General features: G+C 36.5%; 1 protein-coding gene and 1 long non-coding RNA gene across 5 annotated transcripts in view; one reads left to right on the forward strand and one right to left on the reverse strand.

Annotated features, from left to right (window-relative positions):
- The first annotated feature begins 6,782 nt into the window (after positions 1–6,782).
- OTOGL (otogelin like) overlaps positions 6,783–23,381 on the forward strand; it is a 131,065-nt gene continuing 114,466 nt past the window's right edge. Inside the window, exons 1-7 of one of the 3 annotated variants that reach the window (XM_077845625.1) lie at positions 6,783–6,878; positions 7,937–7,976; positions 8,965–9,013; positions 13,512–13,578; positions 15,454–15,552; positions 17,181–17,335; positions 22,444–22,565. In XM_077845625.1, the coding sequence (XP_077701751.1) occupies positions 6,803–6,878; positions 7,937–7,976; positions 8,965–9,013; positions 13,512–13,578; positions 15,454–15,552; positions 17,181–17,335; positions 22,444–22,565 (608 nt within the window). In that variant the 5' untranslated portion in view covers positions 6,783–6,802. Of the gene's footprint in view, positions 6,879–7,936; positions 7,977–8,090; positions 8,255–8,964; positions 9,014–13,511; positions 13,579–15,453; positions 15,553–17,180; positions 17,336–22,443; positions 22,566–23,381 lie in introns of those variants that run through there. The other 2 variants (XM_077845624.1, XM_077845623.1) reach the window with 2 other exon arrangements.
- The window catches only part of LOC144282238 (uncharacterized), a 41,345-nt gene continuing 30,630 nt past the window's right edge, over positions 12,667–23,381 (reverse strand). The window contains exons 4-5 of one of the 2 annotated variants that reach the window (XR_013350581.1): positions 14,158–14,226; positions 12,667–13,222 (exon numbers count right to left, since the gene is read on the reverse strand). This is a non-coding gene — a long non-coding RNA (uncharacterized LOC144282238). The remainder of the gene's footprint in view (positions 13,223–14,157; positions 14,227–23,381) is intronic. The other variant, XR_013350582.1, reaches the window with a different exon arrangement.

Raw genomic sequence — 23,381 nt, forward strand, 5'->3', positions numbered from 1 at the left:
AAATGTCGACCTCATCGGGAACACCATCATCGACACACTCAGAATAATACTTAACCAAACATCTGGGCACCTTGTGGTCCTGTCAAGTTGACACATAAAATCAACCATCACAGTCATCCTCCTTTTTTCTCAGTCCTTCTGCGTCAGTCATGGATCACTGCATGTCAGGGAATGAAATTCTAGCCAAATTAACTAAATTAAAAAGAAAGTTATTGGATAGATGTGGTCATAGAAACCAGAACGTGGTGAAGCATTTTCTCCATCCTATACTTCTTTGCTTCGCTCTAACCATCTGATCTGTTCTCCTCTTTCCTACTTCTACTTTCTTACTTCTCCTACTTCTCTTCTCATAGCTTTCTTTGCATATTTAACAGTATGCACAAGACTGTCAAAGAGCTGCCCGCTAATTCTGTGTGATCACAAAGCTCCAAGGCCCACACCTTATGACTACATGTGACTTTTATGTCTGTGATTTATATTTCAATACCTGAGGAGAAGAATTGGATCAGTTGTAGGACAACTATACTTTATTTTGCTTTTTGAAAAAAAGGGTAGTATTTATTCATGAGAGACACACAGAGAGAGGCAGAGACACAGGCAGAGGGAGAAGCAGGCTCCCTGCGGGGACCCTGATGTAGGACTCCATTCCAGGACCCTGGGATCACAACCTGAGCCAAAGGCAGATGCTCAACCACTGAGCCACCCAGGTGCCCCCATTCTTTTGTTTAATGTCAGGTGCCTATTCCTGGTGGCAAGAGAATGTGAGTGCTTTAGGTTCCTATTGTTGCTGTAACAAATTATCACAAATTTAGTGCCTTAAAACAGAAATTTATTGACTTTTAATTCTGGAGATCAAAAGTCTGAAATGAGTTTTGCTGGGTTAAAATCAAGATGTTGGCAGAACTGATTTTTTTCTGGAGGCTCTGGGGCAAACCCATTCCATTGCATTTTTGAGCTTCTGGAAGTTCCTGATATCCTTGGCTGTGGATATCTTTGTCTTTGAATCTTTCACTCTGATCCTTCTGACTTTCTTTCGCTGATAAGGATACTTGTGATTACATTGGGCCCACGAGGATATAAGTTAAAGGAATCATTAACTTAATTATATCTATAAGTCTCTTTTGCCATATAAAGTAAAATTTACAGGTCCCATGTCTGAGAATTAGGACATGGATGTCTTTGGGGAGCTACTATCCCACCTATCATAGAGAGAATCAAGATGTGTTGCTTTGGGAGGGGTTTTTTTTTGTTTTTTTTTTTTTTTGCATAGGAATGTGGAAAGAGTAGGCTAATTTTATAACATACAGACTTTATTTTCCCAAACAAGAAACTGTTCACTAGAGGGTAGTGAGGCTGGCCTCCAGCTTCCACTTAATTTTTCTACTGTCTACATCTTTCCCCTCCAGTGGGATCTGTCAATGCTCCCATAGTTGTAATTCACTTGCATTCCTTTCTCGTACTACAATGAACTAGTTTGGTATTTAATTTCCCCAAAGTGAGATTCTCTATTACAATACAGATGTCTAACTCACTTAGATTCATGGATCAGAAAGCATGGGATGTAGTGGAGATGGGTTTGAAAATCTGTGCTTCTAATATACTCCCTAGGTGACTCTTTCACCCACCAAAGTTTGAGAACCATTACTGTATGCTAAGGTAAAGTTGATAAACTTATCTTGTTCAAGACTAAAGAAAACCTTCCAAGAGAATGAATTTGTTTCTACTGTAGCTTTTGGGGGATAATGATAATTTTTCATGTAACTCAGTAGGAATCTAATTCAGGCTGGGAGCCAGGGAGAGGGTACGTCAGGTTAAGGGGGGGGTATTTTTTTGTTGTTATTGTTTTTGAGATTTTCCAATCTTTATGTGGCTCTCAAATCACAGGGAAAGACTTGGTTTCTTCTAAATTATTTTTTATACTGATCTGTGTTCTGCTGAAAACCACAATGATGCTATGTCTCCAAAGGCAGTTTTTCCCAACCTTGCCAATTTAGGGAAGGTGAAAGAGGATAAGCTGATGTTTGACTCTCCAGTGGCTGTTGCAGTGGCTGTTGTCACAAATTATGTTGTCAGGTGTCTAAGTTAGAATCCTGATGTAATATGAAGTCATCCAACCATGACATTTAGATATGTGACAGGTCTTCTTTTATATTTTAAATAATTTGATCCAACTATGACATGTTTTGAAAAGCTTTCTTTATAAATTTGTGTTTGTTTGGAATAACTTGGTTAAAATTAGTAGAGGTTAAATTAGTTAAGTATTTCCCTGTGAATCATAGATGGCTCCATATTACATGTTTGTAATTCAGCTGGAAAAGTAAGTTGAAAATATATAAATCAGTAACTTAGAGAATAAGATCATATGATTTTTGATAGTTGATGGTTCTGTTTTTGGCAATATGGCAGATTAAGTGATTTAAACATTTGCCAACTATGAAATACTTAAATATGCTGAATCAAATAAAAGAGCCATTCATTTAAGTGGTTGGATGAGTTAACGAGAATGTAAGGGATATCACTAGAGGCCAAAAACAGAGCAGAAACTAGAGTTGGCCTTCCATTACTTTGGGTTTGGGATTTGAATTTTTATTTTGTAATCTGAGAATCCTCAAGATTAACTGAAATCTCTTGGAGCAATTGACAGAAGCAGATGCAAAATCTTTTTAGTGGGGCATATTCTCAGCCCTGGAGTAAAAGATTTCCATAGCAAACACCTTACAGACATGGACCTAAAATTCAAAATTATAAAACCCTTGAGGTAATTCACCCTAAGTATAAGAAGCAAACACAAAGGGTTATATCCCTCCTCTTCCTGAGAAATTCAAATAACATTATCCCTCGACAACTCTAAAATAAGAACACCTAAAATGATTGAAGATTTAAAATGAAAACATGAAAAACAAATTTATATTATTTTATATATATAGTGCATTATGTATTACACTATATAGTATAAATGCATAGAGCTATAGTAGTTTAGAGAATGAAGAGAACTGCCAGAAATACTGGTGTTATATCTTAAAATGATATTAAAATGTGGAAGAGAAGAAACTTGTAGGAATTTTGCTTCTTTCAAGATAACACTATTGCAAATCAATGACACCATAGCAACTTGAAAAACGAATGTCCTTATAAAATATAACACACTAACTTCTGGGAGTGGGCTTTAGATTGAAATCATGACCAACACAGATATCTCTTATGACACATAATCAAGTCTTGATTCAGAAAAGCTAAGATAAATACCATTTGTAAATTAAATTATATGAAACATCCCAGAAATCTCCAAGCAACGCACCTCCTGAAAGCATGAATAGAATACTGCAAAACTATCTTATAATAAGGTAGTTAAATTCAGAGTGGTTAGAATCATGTCAAAGATATAGGATTCTTTTTGTTTGCTCAATGATCACAAATTCTGGATAACATCACTGAACCTGAAATGTTCTTGGTTTAGTAAAGAAAGGAATAATTGCATTTCACTAGTAGAATGTGATATGATGGGAATCGAATGTTATCTACTTTAGATTTGGTCTCAATGAATGAAAAATGAGTGCTATACAAATCACCAAGGACATTACATTTTCCCAAAGATAAGGAACTTCATTAAAATTACACCCCCTTTAAAAAATTATTGATGTAGAAGGCCAACATTTTCCCATTTTTGCCACTTGTTTTTAATGTGGCATGTTGAGGCCAATAGGCTGTCAGGTGTCAACTTTCTAAAGATCATATTCCATGTGGGAAAATGTGCAGTGCTCTTGTAGCAGAAAGGGAACTGTTTATTCCATGCATTATGTAGTCACCTCAGACTTCTTATGAACATAATATCTCTTCACAAGCTGATAGCTGACTCACTTTTTGCCAAAGTTCCTTTGTCACGGTAGAATGAAATATAAAAGCTGTCAACTAAATTTTGATAGTAATAACTACATGTAGCAACTGTCATAAATTCCTTTGTTGTGCCTCTGGGTTTAACCTTTTATCAAAACTCTTTATTCTATTGTAGCTATTCTCAAAAGTTTATTTTGCCTATTTTCATGTAACCTCATTTGGTGTAACGTGTTCATAATGTAGTTAGTTGAAAAAGACCTTGGGATTTGTCATTGTTTTCTTTGCTGCTGTTCCTTCTCCTTTACTAGTCTCCTACCAACTATAAGCCTGGATGGAGGAGGAATAGGAAAAAAGCATATACCAAACCTCTATCTATAGAACAAAGGTCACCCTGAAAATTTCTGTTATGATTTCTATTATATTCTTTTTGTTTTTTTTTCTTTAAGATTTTATTTATTTATTCATGGGAGACACACAGAGAGAGGCAGAGACATAGGCAGAGGGAGAAGCAGGCTCCATGCAGAGAGCCCGATGTGGGACTTGATCTTGGGACCCTGGGATCACACCCTGAGCCAAAGGTAGTTGCTCAACCACTGAGCCACCCAGGTGTCCCTCTATTATATTCTTTACCAGAAAAAGCAATTTATAGTGTTTCAATGCATATAGTTCAAAACAGGAAAACAGTAATAAAAATGCCAGATGATATAGCCTTGGAATTTCCAACTTAAACTGGTGAAAATGGCTGTGATTCTTTTGAATCCAAAGTTTAAAGATACCACATGAAATTTGAGATGAGAACCTCGGAGTTGTTACATTTGAATTAAGGACATAAAATATCAAAGTTTACACTAGAAATGAATACTTTTTACATGGCTTTATATTTCTGTTTACCAACCTTTTCTCATCAAGTTCTGGTAATGTTTAGAAAGATCTATCAGTATTACAAAAATGTTTATTTTTTTGAATTGTGAAGTTTGACTTTGGTTTCCACTTGGGAATTTCTCACATGTGTGTCACTTGTGAAAAATTTTCAGTTCAAAGAAAAATGTCAAACAGTAATAGACTGGGGAAAAAAATCCCAAAATATGATTTATAGATTCTTCATATTTTAGACTGACTTATACAGGAAACCATGAAGCCAAGAAAAATTATTATAAATTAAGGAGGGAATTTAATGTATATTTGTTACCTATAATTTCTACCCTTTCCAGAAAGAGTCAATAGCATTCTGCATAAACAAAATTGCTCTCTTAATTTAAAAATTTCTTTGGAGGAAAAAAGGTAAAAATTTCTTTGGAGAAAAATTATTGTTCTCCAAAAAAATTTCATACTGGGCTTTTAAATTTATTCTGTAGTCACATATTCTTAAGTGTCTAGAATATTTTATAGTTTTGATTATGGTTGAGTAGATACATATTTTTGGAACAGTATTTAGGGTATAACCATAAATAAGCCTATCTGTTTAGAATTATATTGATTCACTATCTAATTAGTTTAAGAGTGATGATGAATAAACTTTCATTAAATATTTGTTAAATATATACTATGCTTCAATTCTCTAAACCTATCCATCAAAATTTTAAAATGAGTGTACATGTGCAAATACATAGACAGGGGCATAGCTACTTATTTTAATGAATTATAATGTATTTTCATGCTAAAAACACAAACTTATAAGCAAACATCTCTTGGCTCATAGAATTAGCAATCATGTAGGTGATGGGAAGGGATTAAAATCATTTAGAACAAGAGTGAAAGATCATTGAATTTCGGACACAAGTAAGGAACTGTTCACAAAATAGACACTGGGCATGTAATATATGAGGATATCAGGGATATTTTACAGAAGAATGAGAATTCATCACAGAAGAGCTGTCTGAGTCCAACAAAATGCTAAGAACTAACTGCTGTGCTTTTGTCTCCAAGGTAGTTCCTGAGTAGTTGGACATTCTTCACTATTGTGCCCCCATCTGGTAAACAAGCATGACAATAGTGCAAGTAATGGATGGGATCTGCTATAGGGGGTGTGCACCCCTTATATGAGCATGGCTTTCACTCATTTATGGAGCTCAAGTCATCTCTGTAAGGTTCACTGTGAAGTACTTGAGCTGTTCTGTGATTCCCATCTGAGTAGTCAGTTAATCGCTTCCAGAGCAGAATGCTCTTAGCGCTGGAGTAAGTCCTCCTTTGTTGTCTAATGAGGTACCCATCATGGAGGATGGAAGAATGGGCTGTGAAGGGACGGTCTTAGGGCTACACGCATGACTTTAATTTCTTTGTAAAGTCGGATATTAGAATATCATCTTTTTTTTTGGCTTATTTTCCACTTCTGTTGCAGAATGTTTAACAGAAAGATGTGTGGGCATGTGAGATGCCAGCTGAGGTTACACTGTAATGGGATTTGAGTGGAAAATATATGCACATAATTTTCATTTACTTTTAATTTCTAAAAAAGTTATGAGAACATCTAGGCATTAGAAAACTGATAGGATTTTATTTCACCTTTTTTTTCCCCAAAGGTCAGGTAATTATTTTATGAATAAAACACAGATAATAGATCAACAATTAGGAATAATGGTTATCTTCTGTGACATCAGGAGATAACAATAGGCTTTTTGTTTTTTTGTTTTTGCTGCTGCTGTCTCTAGAAGTTGTAAAGGGCTAATATAGGATAAAAAGGCGTGTGATGTGCAGGAGTGGGGTAAGGTGTAACCAATACGGGCTTAGGTAAGCAGCTGCCATGCATCACTAATGAGAGACTCCGCTAAAGGGTTTGGGGTTGCCTGCAAGCTCTAAAGCTTCAGATGCTGTATGTAGTTAGAAAGACAGGAATTTCTTTTTGAATTACTTTATTACAAAGTTATATTTACAAGAATTGGAGCACTCTACAAATACGGATACTTCTACGATGCCATCATAGTAAAGGCCAACAATTTGGTTGCATTTCAGGGAGAAAAGCTCCACTGAAATGAACATTGTGAGGAAACTCAATTTAATGATACCTTGGAGTATACTCTTGCTTCATATACTGTTTTCTTTACAAGGTAAGAACTTACGTGAAATTTTACCTGATTTTATTGTGTCTTAATTTCTCTTGCAAGTACAATGAACAGTTTTCCCTTGTACTGGAAATTACTTTGAAGTCATTGGAATGGATATATACTAAATGACACCCAGACCGTCTTTCTGAAAATTCTTAGTAATATAGATAATTTGGGACTTTTCATCTTTTGACTCTTTCCTTCAAATGTTAAAATTAGGCTTTTCTCATGATAAGCAAGTATACTGGAAGAAACTCTGATTTTATTTTTTTCTTTTCTAAAAGATGATTTAAAAAACTGTCTGTATAACTTAAACATTTGAAATTTTATAATTAGAGAGAAATCAAGTCCTTAACCTTTCGTCATACCATCAACCCGAAGAATGGCAAAAAGTTGTTTTTAAGAAGGACTTTATCATTTAGGGCTAATAATTGATTTTTTATTATTTTTATGGTGATTTTATTTATAAATTAATGTTTATAAAATATTTTCAGGAGGAGAGCATTTATTTACCTTCACTTGTTAGTTTTTAATCCCTGAAAAGAGCTGTATATTTTGGGATTTGTAGGGGAAGTGAGAGGATCTACTGAAATGTAAGACTAGAAAGATCATGGACCCTGTCTTCCAATCCTTGGAGTAACTGAAGTTCCAAGGAGAAAATGACATAGAGCATTGAGAGCTGGAGGGTATTTAAAGATGCACTTGCCCAATACCATCATTTTTTAATGTTTTTGCTAGCTTGCCTAAGCTTGGCATTTACTAAGTGGTAGGACCAAGACTAAAACTTGGATCTCTGACTCCAATTCTAGCGCTCGTTCCTCTGTATTATGTCTCCATGAATCTAGGTACACTGTTCCTTCTATCCAGATTAAAATTCCCCCTCATGTCTCACAGGGAATTTGCTGCTTGAAATCCACTAGAAAATGCAAATTAACTCATAGAATTCAGTCTAAGATTTAGAATTTAAGTTAAAATGATCCATTATAATAACCAGAACATGGGACCAAGAAAATTGTATAATTTTTTCCCCATTCTTATCTTTATATATTTATCTCTGGCAGGATATATTTGTGCGTCATCCATCTCGACAAAAGTATCAAAGTGAGTATTTTTTGCTCTTTCTGTCCTCTAAAACATAGTTAATGGGAATGAGCATAGCTCAGCAGATAAATGTATCTGCTTTTGAAAAAAACCATTAAATATTTTACAATATAAGGGCATGAGATGTACTTCTTTAAAAAACAGTTCCATGAATTAAAAATTATCAGCCATTTATTTTCCTATTTGTGAAGAAAAAGTCTTTCTTTTCATTTTAATTATAAGATGGGTTCTTGGTGGTGTCCACTGACTGTAGATACTAAGGAGATGTTCCTTCAAAGGTTTATTTATTTATTTATTTATTTATTGTTACTTTTTGTTATTTTTTTTACTTCAAAGGTTTATAAAGAGGTTATGTGGGGTAATTTCTCCTTTTATATTGTTATTATTAATATACATTGTTGATTATATATGTGCTGTATCTTAACATAGAGTAAAACAATTTCTAATGATAAAAACAACAAAATTGTTCCAGCAGGAAAATCATTTTTTGGACTAACCCGATCTGGTTAATGAAAAGCAGAATTGTATTCATCATTTGATTTTGATAAATCAGTTTGATGTCTTATTCCCATTAACGTTAATCTATGCTTTATGATGTGGAAAGAGAGAACTATTATGTTTGGAGAAAGTGAATACTTACCTCACCAGTTTTATGAAGTCGTGTGGAGAAAAATATTGTGTGTGTCAGTACTACAATATTACACGATTTTGTTTATTTCTCTATTTTGAAGTTCCTTCCTAAAATTCAGTTTACATCAGAGATTGGAGAGATCTGGGGACACTCTTGGATTTTGTAAAATGAGACAGCACCACCACCTAAATCTAACCCCTCCAAGAGGGGAGGGGGACTTTTTAATGTTAAACCAAGAAAGACCTCTTTGATAAAGTGATGGAAATCAGGAGGAAAACATCAGCTCTCTCCTGGGAAAGGCTTGTTCAGGTTGCTTAGGGGCCTTTGACTATACAAGTTCTTTTTGTTTTCTTCCAGAAACGGGCTTAATGAAAATCGACAGAAAAGAGCTCTTTTAGCAGCCCAGGTAGGTTGTGCCTCAGATGGAGAGAGGCAGAGAAATAATCCATTCTGCTTGGGGACTCTGCTGTCACTTCAACAATGAGACCTTTGTGAAGGGGAATAAAATGCTAAAAACAAGACAGGAAGGAGATAGAGGCAAAGTAACTTTTCTACTGCCTTTCTGCAATCCTCAAATTCATGCTTAGTTCACATTTACTTGTTCGGTCAAGTGCTTTTTTGCTCTTCACCTCAGATACCTAGCGATCGGCTCACAGCATGTGTGGGAGGTTTAATCTCATCTACTTGCCAGAAATTTTTTAATTGGTTTAAAAATTCAGCATGATATCAGAGCAATGACAGTTGGACAAATACAAGTCAAAGGGGGCAGAGAAAGGTATACATGATCTGAGTATCATGGCATCAAAAGGGCATCAGAGGTGTTCTGACAGCTTTTATAGTGTCTGACAAATCTCAGTGACAGACACTTCTGGAAAGGTAACCTTCATTTTTGGAGGGGCGTGTAGCCCTGAATCTGAGAAGGCCCTCCTGCCTAGGTCCCCTTATATAAAGGATGTTGGATGATATAATTGCAATATTTTCAAACTACGATTGGAATGTTCAAGGAAATGAATTTAAAAAATATTTCTCTGTAAAAGATAGTTGGGGAAGTAGAGAATCCTAACTTAAAGGCATTTATGGGAAAGTAACGTGATTTGTGTATTTATATAGCAAATGGCTTATGTATTCAAGGAGACCTTTGTCAAATCCTGAATTGCAATAAATTCTGCTAGTATTTTCTGGTAAATGCCTGAATTTGTATATTTTTGGTGTTAATTAAAGAGAACTGAAAATGGATCTGATAATTTAAAGGACGGAACTAATTTATTCTTATTCAAAATAGAAATCTTTTTTTTTTTTTTTTGGTACTGAAATGGGCAAAAGATTGTCTAGAAAGGAAACACTTTTTTCCCTTAAAAATGGTGTTTTGTGTACTTAAGTATTTATGTATCATGTGAAGTGGTTAAAATGATTTTTCTCTGAGAAATTTAACTAAATATTTGTCAGTTGACCATATTAACCACAAATAGACATCAGCATGACTCAGGAGAAAATCCAATTTTGGAAAAAAATGCATTTTGGTTAATCCACTAGTGTCAAAAATCTGTGAAATACACCCCTAAGTGATCACATAAAGATCCGTGGATGAGGTTATACTGTTTTCCATTTAGATATTCCTAGAATTTGTATAATTTACCCCAAAGGAGTTACCTTTGTTTAGCTAAGTGAGGGACATGCTTACCTTCTCGTGACTTCTCTTTTAGAGAGAATGGAGAGCAGGCCGTCTGCACCTGCTCTATTTCCTGCAGCTAGTGAACGTGCATCACAATTATTTAACATCTGAACAGGTTTTAAAAGAAGAAATGCTGAAGAAGGGCAGTGAGATCATAATCACAGTCGCACTGCTTAGGATTGAAATTTCATCTGTCCTGAGGGCATTCTTGTCCACTGATTCACAACTCCTGCTCTAGGAAGACGGAGGGAGCCCTGATGTATAGATATCTGTGCAAGTTAGGATTCAGAACTATGTTGGCAAAGATGAACAATGAGCAAAGAAAGGATAGACACGGACTTCTGTCAATGGTATATTTGTAGGCTGCAGTGATTTCTCATCTAAAGACTGCCTCTCTGTGCTTCCCACCCTCCTGTGGAGATGTTATCAGCAAGGAGAAAGAATGGGCTGTCATCTTTTATCAGTGATGTGGATGTGTGCACCCAGTGCCTGGAATTCTTTTGCATTTGTGTTACATTGCAAAATTTTTCTCCTGAAAGCGAGTACGGAGACAGAGACTTAGGTGCAGCCAATTTATTTGGGAAGTGGGCAAATGAGAGAGAGAAGTGAGTCCAGAAAGGAAGCAAATCTAAGAGTATGTTAAGGAAGGGCTTCTGGGGCTGAGTGTTGGTGGGGGGCCCCTGAGGAGCTGCATAGAATGAGTCGCAGCATTGTTTCTCCACGGGATGGGGGAAGCTGGGGTATTTATCTACTGATTCCCATCTCTCATTGATTGAGGGTGGCCTCCGGGGAGCCTTATAGCCCTGGGAAGGCATTTTCTGTGGTCTCTCCTGCTTGGATTCTGCTCTGAGACAGAGACAAGGAAGCCAGGGCTTGGAGTTGAAGTGTCTCCATGGGCACAGAAACCCAGATGCAGGTGGGCTGAGAGGATGTGGAGGGAGATTCAACAGAATCTTTTATAGTCATGGTTCTAAACAGACTTGGCAGGCAGATCATTCCCATTTGAATAATGCCTATTTTCAGTTCAGCTGGTGTTTTTTGATGACATATAAGAACTGCACTAGAGACATAACATGAGTAGCAGTGCTTATTGTCTAGATACTCAAAGCCTAGTGAAGGAAGACCTGTAAAGAGGTCATTTCTGTGTTACTTGTTCATTGAATCTAAGACCCCATCAATTATTTGCCATTATTTATATGAATTAAAAATAAAAGTGCTCCCAATTATACATATAATGCCATTATATGTATATGCCATTCTGCATTCAGGTTGGTTAGAAAAGTAAAAGCTATGTATGTGCCTTGTCTTAGCATTGGTCAAATGTAGTATGATGCGTGGACCTTGTGGTAAATAGGATGCTGAGGTAACTAGGATGCTCTGTGACCAGGAGGCTGGTGTGCTAAGCACCTGAATTTCCATGGAGGTGTAGCCTGAATCGGGTAAGAGGATATGGAGCAAAACAATGATATATTCTAGAGTTGGTCTATTCTTGTCTGACATATTCGGTTTTTGCCTAATAATAAAAATAGGTAACATGTTTGCAACCCTTGTTATGTGCCCAGCACTACTCTTGGTGCTTTACTTACCCCATTTCATTGAATACAATTCTACTCTTATTCTACTTGATAGATTGGGAAACTGGGGCTGAGCAGATTACATCATTTGTTCAAGGTTACTAAGCCCATATGAGGCAGAGTGAAGCCACAATATATTTTTAGTGAGCATCAGAGAGAAGTCACTGGAGCTGAAGTCACTCCAGTGCTTAGGAATATTAGTAGCTGCGCTAGAGGTAGACAGTTGGAAACGCTATGGCTACAGAGATGATAAGATTTGTTGTCTTGGGGTAATCAAAGTCATAGCTTGTTGTGATTTTAACTTAATTTGAAGACAGGTGCAAAGGCAAAAAGGGGAGACTGAGCAGTGAGGATAGAACCTGGGAGGAACGAGAACTGGAAACAGTGAAGTTGGAGCCGTAGTGCTGAGCAAGGAGTTCAGGAAGGAGTGTTGAAGTGTGAAGGAGAGTGTGGGAGTCTCTTCCCTTACCTGGGGCAGATGTGGCTCTTAAAAGAATAAATACTTCGCTGGAAAATGGCAAAAGAAAACTCAGTGTGTAGGAAGGAGACCAGGATCTGTTGAGGTAGGACTTTGACCCGAAATCACATTCCTTGTCCCCCCTTTCTCCTTGCCCTTTTCAATTTTTCAATTTTTCTAAGAATGTCGGTATTCAATTTGACAATTATGTGGCAGATCTTGGGAGTGTGTGAACATAAGAATGCTTTTTGGAAAGGTCATTGCTTCACACCATACACTGAATTGTCACCGAGTTTGAATAAAAATATTTAATTGATTAGATTTAGTAATCCACAATTACTTGCTAGTAAGCTCTCTTGACCTCCAGAAATCTTAAGGTTTATCTGGGTTGCTTAGATTAACATAAATCTCTTTATTGCTGATCCTCTATGTGGGAGTCACTTCACTAGAAATTTTACATACACCACTTTAATTTATTGTCATAACCGCACCATTAAGTAGGTACCATCATTCCATTTTACACACAAGTAAAAGAAGGCTCTAAGAGGTTAGGAAGCTTTTTTTTTTTTTTCTCTTTTTAAGAGGTTAGGAAACTTGCCTAAGAGTATGTGATGTTCGAATCAGGACTCTAATCCAGGTCTGACTGGTTCCATAATTCATACTCTTAACCATTACCCTAAAGTGGTGGGGCGTCTATAAAAAGGTATATTTGAATGTTCTATGAACTTTAAAGTGTCAGTTCTTTGGAGACTGAGGGCAACACACGCACACTGCAGCAGCAGAAGCTTCTGTAGATGGTGTCTTCACAGATGGCTCGGCAGGCCATGTGGACATCCCTGTCTGCTGGTCCATTGGCCCCGTGCATTTTCTCCAGACCCTTCCGCACTTGAAATATTCAGAGAAGAGCATCTTCTGTAGGCAGAGCAGACAGTGCAAAGATTAGACTTTACCCAGGCTCTTTTTCAGGGAGGACAGAGGGGCAGGGGAAGAACCGAGCTCAGGGAAATTAAAGACTCGTCAAAGCCAGGTAAGAGGCAAGACCAAACCAGGTCAGAGGGCTTCACTGAGATTGCCTCCATAAGCCCAGGACACAGAGTCAGCACTTTATAATTTCTGCATCTGTAACTATTTCCCAGACTTCCTGTTTGCCTTGAATTTGAATAATTTAACCGTCATGAATTTTTATTTCTGTCTTTCAAAGTTGGAAGCAACGTCTCCAAGATATTTCTTCCATGAAGCTATTAACTGGGGTGAAAGCAAAATAAAAGGTGGGTGTCACACCTTCATTTTTGGATTTGCTTTCTTAGAAGTCCCCTTTCAGAGATATATTGAATTAACTATTCCCACTTAATGCATAGAGAAAACTGAGCCAGGATGGTAATAATAGTAATAGTATTACTATTAGTAGTAATAGTAATAATAGTAATATTATTTCTAATATAGCTTCCTGACCAGTAATAACTACATGGACAGGAAGAAATATCACTGGGTATCAGACAACTTTGTTCTGAATCATTTACTGGCTCCTTGATTCCTTGGCCTCCTTATTTTTGCTTACCCCTCTCCCATTTTCATTAAGCAGAATGCTGATGAGAGTTTGAAATTTAATTCAAGTTTTTCATTTTACTTAAGAGAAGAGCAATTCCTGGCTAGTTTTGGTTTGATGCTTGTTTCCAGGAGAATAAACTGGGCTGTAAATAAATTTTTGAATGGGATCCATGTGTCTAGATGTTTAGAAATGTATTTATTTATTAGCTATTTATATTAAAAACATAAGATTGTGATCTAAGATAAAATTTAAAGGGGAAAAAACTACATTTAAATTTGTGAAAAACATAATTTCTTACCTTTGTTGATGATCAAAATGGAAACAGCTCAGTCTTCTTCAGTTAAGAGGTACTTAGAGAGTTGTAGGTCTTTAAATGTAAAGAGACATTTTAGATCAATGGACCTTAAAGGAAAAAGGACAATGGGATTTCCTAATTCTTGACTTGGGCAGAATTGTGGATAAATCATTGCAGTTAGTTAACTGCCTTCCATGACCTTAACATAGTCCAGAAAGGTACTACTTTATGGTGACTCAGAGATGTGTTCTCTTGATGTGTTCCTTAAATTCTTCCTGCTTGAAATTTGCCAATTGCTCCTTGTCCTCTCTCCTTATTACAGGAAAAATTTTCACTGTGATTCATTTGCATTTTTCAGACTCACTCAGAATCTCATAGTTTCTTGCTTCCTCTTTTCAACAGAATCCTTTGGGGAAATTTTTCTTTTGGTGATGGCCTGTCATGACTTTGGTTTATACCCCATTAAAATTAAGTATGGGTCAAAAAGAATGTATTATTTGTAAATGAGCCTGAGGATTAATTAGTACACACACTTTGAATGAAATGGTTAATTATCCTTCTCAAAAGTGAGAGTTTCCTTTTTTTTTTTTTTTTTGAGAGTTTCCTTTTGAGGGTTTTTTTTTTTAAAGATTTATTTATTTATTTATTTATTTATTTATTTATTTATTTATGATAGAGAGAGAGAGAGAGAGAGAGAGAGAGAGAGGCAGAGACACAGGCAGAGGGAGAAAGAAGCAGGCTCCATGCAGGTACCCCTATGGGGACTCGATCCCGGGACCCCGGGATCACACCTGAGCCAAAGACAGATGTTCAAGCACTGAGCCACCCAGGCGTCCCCCCTTTTGAGTTTTTTAATATTTTGCCTGATTCCTCGAGCTAATGATGGCTGCTCTTCTTTAATACAATACTCGTTCCTGGAGATAGAGCCCTTTGGACGTGCAACTGGGGCCAAACTCCATCAACGGAATCTTCTGCAGCTTGTGTATTTCTGGTTCTCATCATCTGGGACAAGGATTCCTTACATGGGAACTTGACCTTTCGATTGCTTGATGGAAGCTAACCTTTGCTCTCAGGGTAGTTTGAGATGTGAAAGCCTGTCTTTCTTGTTTCACAGCACACATAATGAAATGAACTAGATAGAGACTTGACGGGCTTAATTCTTTAGCTCATCAAGGCAAAAAGCCCAGGGTTCTGTTTGAATTAATAATGGTTACAGCTAGTCCAAGCTAAATCCTGACATATTATGTTTATAAGAACTGATGCACGCCAGAAGATAACTCATTTTTTTTGGTCCTTCAGGTTCTTGTCCTCATGAATGCCTTAACGGGGCTTTCTGTTCTAAGACTGGTACATGTGACTGTCAAATATTTCAGGCACTTGGGACACGGTGCCAGATTGGTAAGTTTCAGGGCCACTTGAGAGAATTATAAGTCAAGGAGCACTTAAAGGTGCAATTTGCTCTATCGGTGTTCATGTGCTGCGAGTTGTGGCAATCGTGTTAGGTGTTAACTAGTCTACATAATTCACTCATATAAATTAGAAACAGTGTAAAAGAAAATACATATGTCCACTTTCTCACTGATCTCTACCACTTTCTCAAGTATTTTTTCCACTTCAAGGATGGAGGATATTAGTCCATTAAACCAGGTTCTTCTTCGTTTCTTCTTCTTCTTCTTCTTCTTCTTCTTCTTCTTCTTCTTCTTCTTCTTCTTCTTCTTCTTCTTCTTTTTTTTCTTTATAAATTAGATTTGTTATTTAGAGCCACTCATTCTTTTTGATTTCGAATTACTTGGCCATTATGTCCATAAAATAGAAACAGTTTTGAGAGCTCTTCGAAGGCAGAGGGTTCTCTAAAAATATTTTTATCCACAGTGTGTCTAGGATAGGCTCCCACATCAATAATGACAAATGCTAATTTGTTGAATAAATATATTTATGGAGTCTCTACTAAATGTCCAGTCCGGCTCTGGGGATACGATAGCGAATAATATAGACGTGTTTCTGCCCTCCTGGAGGTTATGGTCTAGAGGAAGGGACCAATGTACAAGGGGTACACATTAATTATACTTGTACCACATGCTATAAAGTACAAGATTCTCGAAAAATCTGCGAGGGAGGTAAAGGCATCCTGTCAGAGAAGACTGGATAATGAACTCTGTGTTTTATCCTGAAAAGGTCAAAGTTGGTCAAGGCTAATAAATTTAGGTAAAATTGCAAAGAAAAGACACAATGATTGTGTCTTATCTCCATGTTTCCTATAGCATGTATTAAAATGCTTTACATTGAGTGCTCAGTAGAGGTTTGCATATTGATTTGCATATTACTCTAAAGGGAAGGGTCTAGAAAATCAAAATGGAATAGAGGGTTCTCCATAAGAGAAGGGATGTAGTCATGGAGACAATAGGAGATGAAGTCATATAATTTAAGATGAATATTGCTTGAAATTTGGCCAGTTTAAGGCTATGAATTCCTAAATTCCAGCATACTTTGGATGACTAATGCTCCCCGTCCCGAGGTCTCAGACATCATATAAACATGCTCTTTCTGTTGTCAGTGGTTATTTTTCTCCGTGGACACTATTAAGATATTTTTGAAAGAAGTACAAAGTCTGGAGCACTCTAATGCTTCCTATGCAAATTTTTAGGACACTCAGTAGTGACATTTCTTTCTTTTCTGAGCCATTGTGTTTGTTTTGTCACTATTACCTTCTTTTACTATGTCATTTTCCCTACTCTTCTCTTCTTTCAGTCTTTCTTTGGAAGCAAAAACTAAGGAAGTTTCAAATATAAAACCTTTCTTCGAAACAACCTGGAGACCATATTACCATATTTTCCTTTAGGAGAGCTTAATAGTTTTGAGGGCAACTCATAATTTTGTGTTGGTTATTTCTTTCTGTGATATTGACCACTAAAGTAGAAAGTATTTACTTTAATGAAAATTAGAATCACTTACCATAACTGAACCTTGCCAGAAACAGGGTATAATTTCTTTTATTCTACTAAATATGATCCTATTTTTTTTTTCAGTGCCAAACATGGGCAATGGCAGAGATGGGATTTGCAAAACCTGGGGACAGTACCACTTTGAAACTTTTGATGGCATTTACTATTATTTCCCAGGAAACTGTTCTTACATTTTTGCAAAGGACTGTGGTAATTTGGAGCCTCGATACACCGTATGGGTAGGTGATCCCAGGGTATAATTAACATAAAGATTTTTTTCCTGACAAAGTCTCTATTTTTATTTTTTTAAGATTTTATTTATTTATTCCTGAGACACAGGGAGAGAGAGAGAGAGAGAGAGAGGCAGAGACACAGGCAGAGGGAGAAGCAGGCTCCATGCAGGGAGCCCGATGTGGGACTCAATCCCAGGACTCCAGGATCAGGCCCTGGGCCGAAGGCAGGCGCTAAACCACTGAGCCACCCAGGCTGCCCCAAAGTCTCTATTTTTAAAGGACTGGACAAATGATGGAAAATACACTATAATCATATCACGAATACTCAGGACTCTGACTGGGGAAGGAGAAGGATTGGTTCTTAATGGGATATACACAATTTGTAACTAAACTGAGTATATTCCAATGGGATGGAGCCTTGGACTGAGAGAGGAAGGGTTTGAATCCATGTGGGAGAGAGTTAGAGGCAATGCAGGATGTCTATATCAACTCCAGGTGGTATCCCCATTCTTTAGATTTAATCAAACATTTTAAGAGGGAGTAGGTTCGGGCACTAACCAAATTACTCCTACATATTTCCTTCCTGACACTACCACTGTGATGTACCCCTGGGTTAATTTTTTTGGAGGCCCCCTTTAGTGTAAATCAGGAGACAGAGCACAGAAGCACGGGCCAGAGGACACAGAGACAGGCAGCTAGTTACTAGGTCGGTCCATACTATATACTTGAGCTCAGAGAGTTAGTGCTTAGTTGAATTCTCTATTTGGAAGAATTCTTAAGAGACAGCTCAAAATGCAAGCTGCAGTGACTAGTGACTCTAGTTGCAGTAAAAAAGTCAGGGACCTCTTTCCCTGTCTCACTACCTTCCCCTGACTTTTCTCAGCTATCTCAAAGCCTAGTCAGGAAACTGCTGTGCTGTCCTGTTCAGAAGCTAAAACCCTCCATAGGTGTCATTTGCTTGAACCTCTGTTTCCTTTTCCCCTTTCTACCTTACATTGGAGTTGCCTAAATTCTCCTCTCCTAGGTGGTGCAAATATTAAAAAGTAGGCCTTGAAGCTTTTAAGAGCAACAAAAGACTTGTGACCCAGAAAGGAAATGAGGCCTATTGAAAGTTAACTTATGGGGCATAAGGATAAAAAGTTCTGTGTCTCTCTAGAAGTTAGTGGCACGCAGCTTCAGTATTTACCGGGCTCTTGTTTCCAATCACTTATTGTCTGTCTCGCTGGGTTTATCACTGTAACACCTTCTAACACCTTCTGACTCCCTCATTGAAATGTTCGTGTCCAGGGTCTCACCCTTTTGAAGAATAAAGTGTCAACTAGATAATCTATCCCTTGATAATAGCACACAATGCTGAACTGTGCTCCCAGAGTTAATTTTGTTTCTACTTGGCTCTGTTTTGGCTGCTGGAATCTTCTTTCTAGGCAACAAATCCAACTGCTTTATTTTTTTTCTTTATTTTTTTTTATATAAATTTATTTTTTATTGGTGTTCAATTTGCCAACAATCCATCTGCTTTAAATGTCATCTTTCCCCTGATTATAGAAGTAGTCTCTTTTCTTTCTTTCTCTTTCTTTTCTTTTCTTTTCTTTTCTTTTCTTTTCTTTTCTTTTCTTTTCCTTTTCTTTTCTTTTCTTTTCTTTTCTTTTCTTTTCTTTTCTTTTCTTTTCTTCTTTCTAGGAGATTATAGAAGTAGTCCCTTTTCTTTTCTTTCTCTTTTCTTTTCTATGATTATAGAAGTAGTCCCTTTTCTTTCTTTCTTTCTTTCTTTCTTTCTTTCTTTCTTTCTTTCTTTCTCTCTCTTTTCTTTTTTTTCTTTTCTTTTCTTTTTTCTTTTCTTTTCTTTTTTCTTTTCTTTCTTTTCTTTTCTTTTCTTTTCTTTTCTTTTCTTTTCTTTTCTTTTCTCTTTTCTTTCTAGGAGATTTTAAAAATTTATTTGAGAGATAGATAGAGAGAGAGAACATGAGTGAGAGATGGGCAGTGAGAGATGGAGAGGCAGGCTCCCTGCTGAGCAGGGAGCCCAACTTGGGGCTCAATCCCAGGACCCCAGGATCATGACCTGAGCTGAAGGCAGACCCTTAATGGACTGAGCCACCCAGGTGCCCTGAAGTAGTTCACTTTTCTTATAGAAAATTTGAAAACTTCAGAGAAGTCTAAAAAAATAATGTTAGAATTGCTGCTGTATAGACTTCTATATACACCACATCTTCTTTATCCATTCTTCAGTCAATGGAATTTGGGCTATTTCCATAGTTTGGCTATTGTTAATAATTGTGGGGAGATGTGCCCCTTTGAATCTGTATTTTTTTTATCCTTTGGGTAAATACCTAGTAGTGCAATTGCTGGGTGGTATTTTTTAACTTCATTTTTAACTTTTTGAGGAAACTCTGTACTGTTTTCCAGAATATTAGTGAGCCATCAAAAATAATGAAATCTTGCCATTTGCAACAACATGGATGGAGCTAGAGTGTATCATGTTAAGCAAATTAAGTCAACCAGAGAAAGACAAATACCACATGGTTTCACTCATTTGTGGAATTTAAGAAGCAAACAGATGAACATATGGGAAGAGGGAAAAAAAAGAGAGGGAAGCAAACCATGAGAAACTCTTAAGGGTAGAGAACAAACTGAGAGTTGATGGATGGGGTGTCAGGGATGGGCTAGCTGGGTGATGGGTATTAAGCAGGCAATCTAGATGATGGGCACTGGGCGTTATATGTAAGTGATGAATCACTAAATTCTACTCCTGAAACCAATGTTACACTATATGTTAACTAACTAGAATTTAAATAAAAAATTGAAAGAGTTAACCGCTGCTGAGTTCTTCTACTCTTTTTGCCTCTGAATTTTAAACACATTTATAATCTTGGAATCATACCGTGTATAATTTTCTGTGGTGATTTTCACCTGGTAGTTACGTCAAGAACTTACCTCCATGTCAAGTATTCTTGAAAAACTAAAATTTTGTTAGCTGTATTTGTTCCAACTTACAGAATACTCAAGTTATTTACTTATGTTCTGTTCTAGAAATTTCGATTTTAAAAAATATTTTCAGGGACACCTGGGTGGCTCAGTGGTTGAGCGTCTGCCTTCAGCTCAGGGCTTGATTCTGGGGTCCTGGGATCAAGTCCTGCATCGGGCTCCCCTCACGGAGTCTGCTTCTCCCTCTGCCTGTGTCTCTGCCTCTCTCTCTCTCTCTGTGTGTCTCTAGTTATAAATAAAGAAAATTAAAAAATTTTTTTTTCAGTATCATAGTAGACATTTTGACAAACGTCTTTATGCATCTATCCTTTTTATATTCCTGATCCTTTTCTTTTTCTTTCTAAATTTAATTCTTTTTAAATTTAATTTTACTTTCATAAAAATAATACATATACATAGTTAAAAAAATTCTTCTAAGGCATGTGAAGTGAAAATGTAGCCCCTGCCTATCTTGACTCTCAACCCTAGCTAAAATCTGGCTCCTCATAGGCATTTCTTCAGCTCTTTTCTTTTTTTTTTTTTTAATTTAATTTTTTTACTTCAGCTCTTTAAGCTGTTTCTTCTGGCTTTTATCGTACATGCCAAAATATGCTATTATTTTTTTAATCTTTCAAAGTTAGGCCTTACTCAGTCATTTCCTACTACGGATGGAATCATCTTTGTTGTACCACCCTCCAGCCCCTAACTTACACACACATACATACACACAGACACACACATATTTTCCTTCCCTCCTCTTTGCAGTCATATCACATTTTAGGTTAAATGATATCTGGTTTTTAGATTATTGTCATTTAAATATTGTAAATATATGAATTCATATAAATATTGTTTAGAGATAAGCCCAATAGTTTGTTATGATTTTATTTTTCTTCTTTGTGCATTTGTATAGAATTAGCAATTATTCCATTTTTTATTTGCTGCATTTTCTATACTCCAAACACTAATGCTTCTTTTTCTTCAAACTCTCTAACTCGATACATTTCTTCTCAATATGATCAGATATTTATAGTTTGCTTTTTGAATCTTTGAAATTAACTTTGGAATAGAGTAAGAAAATCTAACATTCTTCTCCTTCCTTCTCTTCTTGTTTTCTTTATTCTTTTCTTTTCTTTTCTTTCTTCCTGTCTTTCTTCCTTTCTTTCTTTCTTCCTGTCTTTTCTTTCTTTTTCTTTCTTTCTTTCTTTCTTTCTTTCTTTCTTTCTTTCTTTCTTCTTTCTTTCTTCCTTTCTTTCTTTCTTTCTTCCTCTCTCTCTCTTTCTTTCCAGTCAACTAATTTTCCCATCAAGTTCTGAGAAGTAATCTTTGTCTTCCCTAAAATGTTATTTTTATTTTCAGAGCAATTTTATTTTTAGAGAGGTTATTAGTTACTTTCGCAACCTTTAACTATTGCATTGTGAAGAGCTCCATTTCATGAGTCTCTAACATGACACGGACATGAAAACTACAAATATGCTCTTTGTGGTGCTCTACTGTCTTCCTGTCAGAACTAATTTTTTTCCTGGTACATACCTTGTATCTTTAGAATAAGAAGTCAATCAGAGAAACACAAATACCATATGGTCTCACTCATGTGTGGAATTTAAGAAACAAAACAGTTGAACATAGGGGAATAGGAAGCAAAATAAAATGAAAACAGAGAGGGAGGTAAACCATAAGAGACTCTTAACAATAGGGAACAAATAGGGTTGCTGGAGGGATGTGGGAGGAGGGATGGAGTAACTGGGTGATGGGCATTAGGAAAGCACTTGTTGTGATGAGCACTGGGTGTTATGTGCAACCGACGAATCACTAAATTTTACCCCTGAAACTAGTAATACACTATATATGGACTAACTTGCATTTAAATAAAATCTTGAAAAATATATTGACACTCAAAATGTAAAGATCAGCTCATTTTAAAAATATGCTGAATTATCTTGTATTTTATAAAGTGAATTTTGTCATCTAATTTCTGCGGTAAATCCTTTTTTTTCTCTTGAAAATCCTAAATATGGTTGTAATTTTGTAAAATGTCATAGGTCTAACATTGCTGTGGAACAGTAGACAGTCGTTGTGACTTGGCGACTCAAATGAAGGCCTACATATGTGTTGTTGGTTCCTATGCTTTCTTCTCATTTTCCCCCTTCAAGGTTCATAATAGCCCTAAGTGCCGTGGTTCGGTGTATTCCTGTTATCGATCAATCAGCCTCTTCTTTTCAGACCAAGAGGAAATTCGAATTTACGGGCATGAAATAAAAAAGAATGGATTCAGGTAAGATAGGATCAATGACATAATGAAAATAACGTTATGGATTGATAGAATTTCCAAACATCTCATGCCCGGAATTGAATTATGGCGAGTAGGAAGAGAGAATTTCTTTCAAACAATAATCTTAAAGTTATCTCATACAGACATTAAAACTTTAGCAAGCTCCAAGGCCGGTCAGGTGACCAGAATCTAAGCAGTTTAACCTCCCTAGTTTGTACAGGACACATTTACGTTTGCATAGGTACAGATGAGATTATCACATCTTTTTCTAGGAGAGATTCAGGAGGAATCTTCATAGTTCAACCCTTCAATTATTCTTGCCCTCTTTCTTAAATCTTTTCTTTTCCTTTCTTCTTTTTTCTTTTTCTTTCTTTCTTTCTTTCTTTCTTTCTTTCTTTCTTTCTTTTTTTTCTTTTTCTTTTTCTTTTTCTCTCTGTTCCTTTCTTCCCCCTTCCCCCTCCCTCCCTCCCTCCCTTCCTTCTTTCCTTCCTCCTTTCCATCCTTCCTTAGCAGTAACTTAAAATAAAATTAAACCTTTGGAAGTCTTTCCCAAATTTGTGTGAATTAGGCTTGAGTGCCACTTGAGACTTTTCATTAGTGTTCTGACAAAGATTCAGAACCAATAAATAACTGGCTTTCTTGAATAGATCAGAGGAAGGCCCAGTTTTGCCTTCCTACCTAACAGGAATAAGACCTGGGAGTTTTGGGGAAGGGGATGTTTATAGTTTGAAGAAAGGCTTTATACATGTAAAGTAGGAACACTGTGGAATAATCCACCCTTCAATTTAAGTAATTATGGAATTACCCATTTTATAATAT

The sequence above is a fragment of the Canis aureus genome, chromosome 13 (assembly GCF_053574225.1).
Source record: "Canis aureus isolate CA01 chromosome 13, VMU_Caureus_v.1.0, whole genome shotgun sequence".
NCBI lineage: Eukaryota > Metazoa > Chordata > Mammalia > Carnivora > Canidae > Canis > Canis aureus.